Source organism: Carya illinoinensis, chromosome 1, assembly GCF_018687715.1.
Source record: "Carya illinoinensis cultivar Pawnee chromosome 1, C.illinoinensisPawnee_v1, whole genome shotgun sequence".
Classification (NCBI taxonomy): Eukaryota; Viridiplantae; Streptophyta; class Magnoliopsida; order Fagales; family Juglandaceae; genus Carya; species Carya illinoinensis.
Genome location: NC_056752.1, coordinates 5,308,811 through 5,318,938, shown reverse-complemented (window position 1 = coordinate 5,318,938; position 10,128 = coordinate 5,308,811). Strand labels below are relative to the sequence as shown.

General features: G+C 33.2%; 1 protein-coding gene across 3 annotated transcripts; it reads right to left on the bottom strand.

Moving 5' to 3' along the window:
• Positions 1-801: 801 nt before the first annotated feature.
• On the bottom strand, positions 802-8,258 carry LOC122307395. Of its 3 annotated transcripts, none has more exons than XM_043120274.1 (3): positions 7,815-8,253; positions 7,434-7,649; positions 802-1,372 (listed from the first exon to the last, which is right to left on the bottom strand). In XM_043120274.1, the coding sequence occupies exons 1-3, from the start codon at positions 8,043-8,045 to the stop codon at positions 1,292-1,294; spliced, it is 528 nt and encodes a 175-aa protein (XP_042976208.1). In that variant the 5' UTR covers positions 8,046-8,253; the 3' UTR covers positions 802-1,291. The 3 variants fall into 3 exon arrangements, with proteins under 3 accessions (XP_042976208.1, XP_042976225.1, XP_042976217.1); XM_043120291.1 differs by lacking the exon at positions 802-1,372 and adding an exon at positions 4,653-5,251 and having other exon boundaries at positions 7,815-8,258; XM_043120283.1 differs by lacking the exon at positions 802-1,372 and adding an exon at positions 5,834-5,959 and having other exon boundaries at positions 7,815-8,258.
• Between the last annotated feature and the right edge of the window lie 1,870 nt (positions 8,259-10,128).

Genomic DNA, 10,128 nt, shown 5'->3' with positions numbered 1-10,128 from the left:
AATTATAAAAATATTGAGAATAAGGGAAAATCAAACACGCCTATATAGGTGAACTGGTAATACGGGAATCCTCAAAAAATAAGGTAAAAACAAAAACCGTGAAGTACTTCTTTTCGGACAAGCATGAATCCTAATTAAGGCTTCAACAACAAATAATGCTAATCTTATTTTTTATTTATAATCCTTAATCAAATTGATGGCTGTGATATTTTAAGTAACTCCATAAGTTGACAATTTAAATAACAAATTAATTAAAATATATCACGTAAATTGATTAAGAGGCTGTTTGGATTAAAAAATCATCTCATTTCATTATTATAATTTTTTTAAATTTTTACACAAAATATAATAAATAATTCAACTTTTTTAAATTTCAATTCAACTTTTTCAAATCTCAAAATAATAATAATATTAAAAATTAATATTTTAACAATATTTTATTCAACTTCCAATTTTCATCTAAAATCATCTCATCTCATCTCATCTCATCTCATTATCCATATCCAAACAGCCCCTAAAGATGATGATAACATTCCAAACATTTTCCTTCTAGAAAACAACAGAGTGCATTTCAGAAAGGGTAAACAACCAAAGGTGTTAACCCAGTATGTGCATTTCAGCATGTAACTAGCGGTTGTTCCGTTGTAAAAAGAGTTGTACATCTATCATTTCCAGAACGGCCAAAGCCCTCAACCCTATGGTTTCTTGCTATTATGGCTGTAACCCCGCAATCGAGATCACAATAAATAATCCCTTCCATTTCATTAAATAGCAGTAAACAGCACCTAATGAACCAAACACTTCACTAAAACATGAAACATTTATCATTTTGGCAAAATGAACTGTGCTGATACAGAAGTGGAAAATATTCTTTTGAAGCTCTCAGTGACAAGTGAAATTACATCCAGTCAATACATCAATGCTACACCACATGCTTGTCCATTCTTAAGGACCTTCTATTCAACAAAAAGTTCCAGAAACTCTCTCTTTGATTTATATAAATAAATCCGATAAAAAAAAAATTCGTCAACTTGATTTATCTACTCGATAGATTGTTTCGGTTCACCACACACATGGAAAGATTGTAACAGCAAAAATCTGGAAGAACAATAACCTAATTAAATAGGTCAATTCTCCCTGTTATAAAACCAATCAAACCATTATGAAACCACCTAAGAACCGAGTATGATTTGGCCCATCACTACCCTTACCAAACTTTCGGCAGCATATGAGCGATTGCAAGTGCAGAGTAATGAAGATTTGAATCCTTGAATCCTCCACATTCTTAACATCATCCATGACCACCGGTCGAGGTCACTACTTCCCTGCCCTTCTCTGCTTGCTTCAGACTCTTTCTCAATTCTCGTGAAGTCTGGCAATGTAGAGAGGGGAAAACACAGGACCAAGAAACTTCTGTTAATATATCTATATGTATCTAGCTCCAATGCGTAAACCACAAGATTAAAAAAAAAAAAAAAAAAAGACACGGCAGGGAGCATTATTTCAAACAATCGGATAACATTAGATGCATAGAATTCACATGGGAACCAAACTTGTCGCTAAAAAATGAGAATTTGACCCCTGATCAATCATGTCATTTCAACAAAATTCCTTACTGATAGGTTGACATAAATGGCACATTTCTACAATTTCCAATTCTTTACATAAACTCTCATATTTTAAAGCATATAAGAAACAGTAGGAAAATCTCTGCATAACTGTACCATGGATTTGCATGGCCGTTAAATACAGTTATGACTCCTAACCAAATTTGCACAGATAGCTGGCATTTATCAAGGTCTATAATCAATATCTGAGAATAGATCTGGAGACAGTAATCAGAGCACCTGTAATCACAAGAGTTCCAGATATGTGGCACACAAGTGCAGACAACAGCCCCAAAAATGTATTGAAATCAAATAAATACAAGCTACCCAAGATAGTCATAGAGGATCATGATAAACTAAGATACATAGCACTCCATGGGCGCTAATCCTACATTTTCCGTTTCAATTCGTAGTGTTCAAGAAATCGGCGGGCTACAAGGAGTTTTAACAAAGTTGATAGTTTCCTTTGACATTCATTCTGCATTTACCATCTGCGGATTTTAAATTGACAGTACAGCTTATCACCAAAATTTTTGAATTGCAACTCTTTAGGGGAATTTCTTGTACACTTTCTGCATTCTAGATTTTCTCATTCTGTAAATGGATTTCTATTGCTTATCGAGAAAAAAGAAACCTTTATACCCTAAAATATGTAATGAAAAATGAAAGGTAGAGACAAGCAAACAAGAGCATCAGGGAATGCCGAGCAGAGAAAAATACAACGCCATAGGGATGTATCTATCTCAACCTCAATATCCCACATTACCTATTAACTCAAATTAGCAAGGCTAAACTTGATCTTTGCACTCCCAAGGGTAAGTAGAGAGAGATGTAGATCAACCTAAGAATATACCCGTCTGCCACAACCCCCAACCTATATTACCCCACAGATAGAACTTTATAGTCCTACAATGTGCTCATCACTTTTGAAGACTCTGAGCTGTCAAAACTCAAGGTGTGTTGTCCCTCTAACAGAATGGATTTACCAAAAGAGGCAGCTAACTTGGTCCACTTAATTCCTTGGCCTTAGCTTTTACTTTAAACCATATAAAATACAATGGAGTGGCCAAGTCCTATCAGGTCCACATCACAAGCCTCCACTTTTATTTTTTAATAAATAAACATAAGTATATTGTGAAGAATCATCAATAAAAGTGATAAGATAAACATTTCCTCCACAAGTTAAAATTTCTTCAAATTCACAAAGATTGGTGTGAACTAAATCTAAACAATTCGGTATTCTTTTCGACACTTCTATGAGGCCATTTTGTAATTTTTTCTTGACTAAAACCGTCACAATTCTAAAAATCTTTTATCAGATTGGGAATTAATCCTAAACTACTTGTGATTGCAACCTATTTGCTATAAATATGACATAAACGTGCACGCCAAAAATTTAAAGAAGAAAGCATATAAACATAAACATTATATACTTTATTCTCAACATTCAATTTAAACACTCCATCTCAAGGATTGCCCTTGCCCACAAAAATTTCCTTTTTTGTAATTACATATTTGATCAAATTCCATAGTTTGTTTGAAGCCAACATTGTTGAGCAAAACCATGACATCATTTTTTTCCCCCTCATAAGCAGTGTATATAGCACATCTTTGAGCGCCAGTATACATCTAGAGGTGAATTTCAGCTCGACTTTACCACTCACAAGAAATTTGGTTTTGCTTAAATCACCGAGCATAATAGTTCTCTTCTTCAAATGGAGTATAATTTTTGAACCAATTTTTATTATAGCAGACATACCTATTGGCACAGAATCTACCCACCACCCTTCAACAAATTGAGCCATGTTAATTTTTGTAATCATTGTTACAAACAGCTCTTCGGTTACGTTAACTTGAAGATTATTTTCTCCCTTCCCAAACTTGCAAATTTGAGCAAAGTGTTCACTTTTGCCATGGACAAAACAAGTTTGATTTTGTGAAGAGATTCTTTGGTTCTTATTCTTTTGGCTTAGAAAGCCCTTTTTGTGAGGTCTACTAAATTTTTTGAAATTATTCTTTGCTGCTTCAATTGAACATTTACGGGATTTGGCCTTTGTTTTCAAAAATTAAATTTAACTTTGTCTTGGAATTCTTATTGCCATTTTTAATCATCAAAACATATTGGCCTCTACCTTCCTCCTCTACGTGAATACATGTGATTAAGGTCTCCAAGGATGTCTCCTCTTGTTTGTGGCGCATCGACTTTTGAAAATCCCTCCACGAAGGTGGTAGCTTGTCAATGATGCCACAAACAATTAGATTTTCTCCAATTTTGATGCGTTCGAATCTAACTTCTGCTATAATCATTTGATAATCTTGTCCTTGCTCTGCAACGGATGTTCCATCTACCATTTGATATATAAAGAAGCGACTAGCTGCATATATATGATCTGGCTTCTAACATATCATATATACTCTATAAAGCTTTCCAACTTTTCTTTGCATAGGAGTAACTTGTATTGTAATAATCATAAAAGTGATATGCAAGACATATTAAAAGATAACACTAACAATTATACTCATCTTTTATGTATTTTTCAACCTTTTCATCATGAGCTTTCACTCCTGCTTCAATCATGTTCTCAGTAGAGATCTTGTTAGGATTCTTTGTAGTGAAAACATAGGAAATGTTGAGAATGCTTAAATAGAAGAGCACCTTGCACTCCCATCTCTTGAAATCTGCTCCCTTGAAGCGAAATGACTTATTGAGATCTCCAACGCTTGCTACAGATTTTTCAGTTGTAGACTTCCTTTGAATCTCTTAAAAAATATTAGTGAAATACATAGTAATAAAATAAAAATTACAATGAAATAGAAATTGAAACGAAACCAGTTTAGATTGAGGCATGGAAAGCTCGCTCTTTTTAAAGAGATTCAAGTCCTTAGTAATAGACAAATTTTCTAATGAATCGGTACAACAAGCATTCTCTTGACTTGTCTCCTCCAAGATACAACAACCCTAATGATCGTCGTATAGCTAAAACCAACTCTGCACAAACGGTTGATCCTAAAGCTTCGCTAAGGGGGGGGGGGGGGGGGAACCTCTTTTTTCTTTATCTGGAAAAATCCTTAAGAGCATCCACACCACTTTTGGGGGTCCAACTTTGGGAAACAAATATTAATTAAAAAATAAAAAATAAAAGTGTGTGCATGCTCTTGAGAATTTTTCCAAAGGGAGAAAAAATAGGTGTGTTCTTTTCTAGTAGAGTTTTGGACTCAACCTCTTGTGCATAGTTGGTTTGAGCTACATGACAAGCAATTGGGCTGTTATATCCTAGAGGAAACAAGTCAAAAGGAAGTCTACTACACCGCTTCATTAGAAAATTTGTCTACCGCAAAGATCGACCTTTTCGTGCTTGAATCCAACTTGGTTTCGTTTCAATCTCTATTTCATTGTAATTTTTAGTTTATTAATGTGTATTTTACCAACAATTTTTAAGAGATTCAAATGGATCCTACAACCGAAAAATCCATGGAAAGCATTGGAGATCTAAATAAACCCTTCCGTTTCAAGGAAACCATTTCAAGAGATGGAAGTGTAGGTCTATTTTATCTAAGCCTTCTTAGCATCTCATATGTTCTCACTGCAAATAATCCTAGCAAGACCCCTACTGAGAACATGATTGAAGCACAGGTGAAAGCTCCTGAAGAAAAGGTTGAAAAATACATAAAAGATGAGTACAATTGTGGATGTTATCTTTTGAATTATCTTGCATATCCTTTTTATGATTATTACAATACTACTTACTCCTCTACCAAGAAAATTTGGAATGCTTTATATAGTAAATATAATACAGAAGAAGCTAGAGCAAAAAAATATGCAGCAAGTTGTTTCTTTCAATATAAGATTGTATATGGAAAGTCCGTTGCAAAGCAAGCACAAGATTTTCAAATGATTGTAGCAAAAGTTAGATCTAAAGGTGTCAAGATTGGAGAAAATATAATTATTTGCAGCATTATTTACACGCTACCACCTTCGTGGAGGGATTTGAAAAAGTTGATGCGCCACAAACAAAAGAAGACATCTTTGGAAACCTTAATCACACGTATTCATGTAGAGGAGGAAGCTAGAGGCCAATATGCTTTGATCATTCAAAATGGTAATGAGAATTCCGCGACAAAGGTAAATTTAATTTTAGAAACGAGAAAGAGTAGTGCTATTTGAAGACCTTTATGCCACACAGCATCCATGTCGCATAATTTCATTTGTAATATTCGAATTTTAAAATTTATCTTCTAAATCAAATTATATCACGTGTATGGTGCGTGGTGTAAAGTCATTCAAATAGAATTATTCATTTAGAAATGGTGGCTTGCCCAAAGGTCAAAATCCAAGAAATAGTCAATTGAAGCTGTGAAGAAAAAAAAAACAAAAAAAAATTTAGTAGACCTCACAAAAAGAGCTTTCCAAACCAAAACATTAAGAACCAAGAAACCCCTTCACAAAATAAGCTTGTTTTGTTTATGACAAAAGTGGGTACTTTGCTCAGATTTGCAAGTTTCTAAAGCGAAAAAATAATCATGTTAACGTAACTGATGCACTGTTTGTGGTAATGATTACAGACATTAACACAGTTTAATTTGTTGAAGGGTGGTGCAAAATCTAGTGCCAACATACATGTCTACTATGATAAATATTGGTTTAAAAACTATACTTCCTTGAAGAAGAGAAAACTATCATGCTTGGTAATTCAAGCAAAACCAAGGTTTTGAAATCAGTGAAGCCAAGCCGAAATTCACCTCTAACATTGTAACGCCCCAATGGAATGCCCAAACCATATAGCCTATCATCCAAAAGTTTTATTCAGTGATACAATTTGAGCCCCATTGGAACCTTATAAAGAGTAAGAACTTTTCATTTCTAAGTAATATGGGATCTCATACACCACCTACCATTATTCTTATCATATGAGTTATCACAATCTCCCCCTCTTAAATTCCCAACGTCCTCGTCTGGTCAGTCTATTATAAGTGGCACGGCTCAAGTTTCACATTTCTGGTTGGGTAGGCTCTAATCCTATTTGTAACTCAATGAAAGACCCAAACCGCATGACCTATATTCCAAAAGGACTAGTTAATGATACAATTATTGGAACCTTATAAAGAGTAAGAACTTTTCATTTAATATGAGATCTCATATACCACATTTCCTTATCATAATCATACGGAGTATCACAATCTCCCCACTTAAATCCCCGACGTCCTCATTGGGCCAGTCTATCATAGTTTGGGATAGGCTTTGATACCATTTGTATCACCCCAATGGAAGGCCCAAATCACATGACCTATACTCCAAAAAGACTAATCAATGATACAATTAGAGTCTAATTGAAACCTTATAAAGAGCAATAACTTTTCATTTTTAAGCAATGTGAGATCTCATACACCACCTACATTTATCCTTATCATATGTGGTATCACAATTATATACTGACACTCAAATATGTGCTCTATACACCATCTATGAAGAAGAATTTGATATCAAATTTTTTAATGAACAAAGCTGGCTTCAAACAAACTACAGAATCTATTCAATATTATAATTACAAGAAAGGAAGTTTTTGTGGGCAATAGCTGCGCTTGTGATGGAATGTATAAATTGGCATTATGTTCTCTACCTCTTAGTTTATGGAAGAGTTGAACAAGCCATTTGACTATTGAGTAACACTAAGCATGGCAACAGAGGAACAATAACAGTAGTAGATGACAACAACTTGAAAAGCAATAACATTAGATTCAAACCACGCCCAATGTTGAATTGTAATACCATCTGAAATTGGAAAATGAAGCTCTCGGGCTAAGAGAAGGACGGAGAAGATTACGAACCGTTGATTGGACAGGGGGAGGATCGAGGTCAATGGAGCGCACTGACATCTTAGCGATCTCAGTAATGGCGGCCTCCCGAACACCAGGTTCGTCACTTGTTAAATCCTCGTAGGCAGCCTCGAAGGCCTCCTCCCAGAACCTCGGTAATCTGACCCGACGGCTATTGGTGTACACGTCCCACATATGCTTCACCACCTTCTCCCTCTCCTCCATTTCCTGCACTGGAAGCAAATACATGAAACCCCAACCCAAGATCCAACGACAAGACAAAAGAAATGCAAAGCGAGAGAGAGAGAGAGAGAGAGAGAGAGAGAGAGAGAGAGAGAGAGAGAGAGAGAGAGAGAGAGAGAGAGAGAGAGAGAGAGAGAGAAAAAAGCTTACGAGGACGTCAAGATCATCGCGAATGGGGTTGTCGAGATCTTCGGAGAGGCGATTGAGGTTATCGGCGGACCAACGGAGAGTGACGGTGCCGGTTAGCATGGACCAAAATGCGAGCAACAAAATGGCGGCCAACGCCCAAAACTTGTAGCGGCCTTTACCAAAGATACTCGAATCGGAGCTTTCTTTCTTCGCATTAGCCGTCGTTGTTGGAAGGGCATCGTCTTCGTTCATTTCGATCAAAGAATAAAAAGTGCAGTTTTTTATTTTTTGGGGATCGATTTGAATAATTTGATTTGGTTATTTCTGGTGAAAGTCCGATGCCGACATTACTCTCGGGTTTGGAAGGATAAAATAATCCGATTTGAAACAGAGAAACAGATTGATTTTGCCGTTTCTGGAAAAGATACTAAGGGATCGGTCGTTTTTATCAAGATCGGGCTACGCGTTACGAATTATTCTTATTCTATTAATTTTGTACCACCATATCTCACTTCCATTAAAAAATATGTACATTAAAAATTACATACACAATTAATTTTAATCAAGACTATAATTTACGGTTCACACGGTTAAAACTTGCTATTTGTTAGACAAGAAGTTTAACTGATAGTCTGATATGTACTCTTTTTTTCTATCAAAAATACAAAAGATATGTACTCGGTAATAATCAATAAAATGGTAAGGTCGTTAGTTGTAATTTATACGGATCAGTTCTCTTGATAGAAATAAGAAAATATATAACAATTATTTATCTAAGAATGATGGTAGACTACGCATAGCAATAACCGTTGGGCGTGCCATGCCGCCTATTATAAATTTTACTTTTTATTTTATTTTATTTTTTTAATATATGTAAATATTTTTAAAAAATAAAAAATATATCAATATACTAAAAGTCAATTTCTTAATTATTAAATTAAAAAAAATTAAATACATGAGCATTTAAATTGAAAAAACAAACTCAAATACCATACTAGCATTTTCGATTTATCTAATCGTTTTTAATGACACATATGTGCTATAAAAGGATATAAAATATTAGAAGTGGAAACATGTATCATGACTTGTGAGTCTAACACGAATATAATACAAATTAGTATGTTTGGATTAAAATGGATTGATCCATTAAGATATAATTAATAAACGAGTCAACTAGTTTAATTTGAAATCAACTCGTAATAATCTGTTTAAATTTTATTTTAAAATTACAAATTTTTTATGTTGAATTTTAATATTAGTATTTTTTAATCTGCTTTTAGTTTTATTGTTAAAATTATAATTATGGACTTATGTTCATATTTATTGTTTATAGATTTATAATATTGGTTTTATTATAGTTTAAAATCTAAAAAATATTAATATTTTTTATTAGTAAGTAGTTTTATAATTTTTTTTTGTGACAAGTAGTCTTATAATTTTTGAAATATATTGTGGCTACTAATAAATATAAATTTTAAATTTTACATAAAATTATGTTAATTATATTAAATGAATTATGCAGATAATTAACTCAACTAATTTATATAAAATATATTAAAATAAATTGTGTCGTATTAATTTATTTTTAATTAATTATTAAATAGATAACAACAAACCGTTATTTAAATATGTCATATCAAGATTTAAAGATCTAACTAATTTATATTATGGTAAGCCGTGTTCCTAATTCAAAAAAAAAAAATCCAATTTGATAAATAGATTTTTATTTTAATATTTATTCTTTTATCTGAGTATATGAAATTAGGAAGAAAGAAGAAAGACATCCACCATCCTGCCAGTGTCAACGTGAAGACGCGGCTGTCACGCCACTAGCCCACAGGGTGACAGTAAAACTTGCTTGACTTCTTACTATAATGGAACGATCTTGTCGGGGAATTCCGTTCATTTATCTTACTCAATTTTTTATTTTTAATTTGCTTTTACAGATATATTAAGAAAATTATGTTTAATTATATTGTTAATTTTTTTTAAAATATTTAAAAGTATTAAAAAATAATATTAAAAAAATAAAAAACTTTTAAATATTATGATAAGATGAATAAAATTTATAATATAATTAAAAAATATTTTCTTAATCTTTCTGTAAAAAATTAAAAAAAAAATTAAACGGGACAAATGAATGGATCCCAACGGGATCCTATCATTTCCCATAATGGGACAGCACAGACATATATGTTTACTATAGTAGTCAAGCATGCGTATTCACCGACAACTCTTTATCATGCCACCGACAACCCTTTGCCATTCCCCTAATAATAAATTAATTATTATTTTATCCTCAAACAGTATATAAAATAGATGGTTTATATCATTT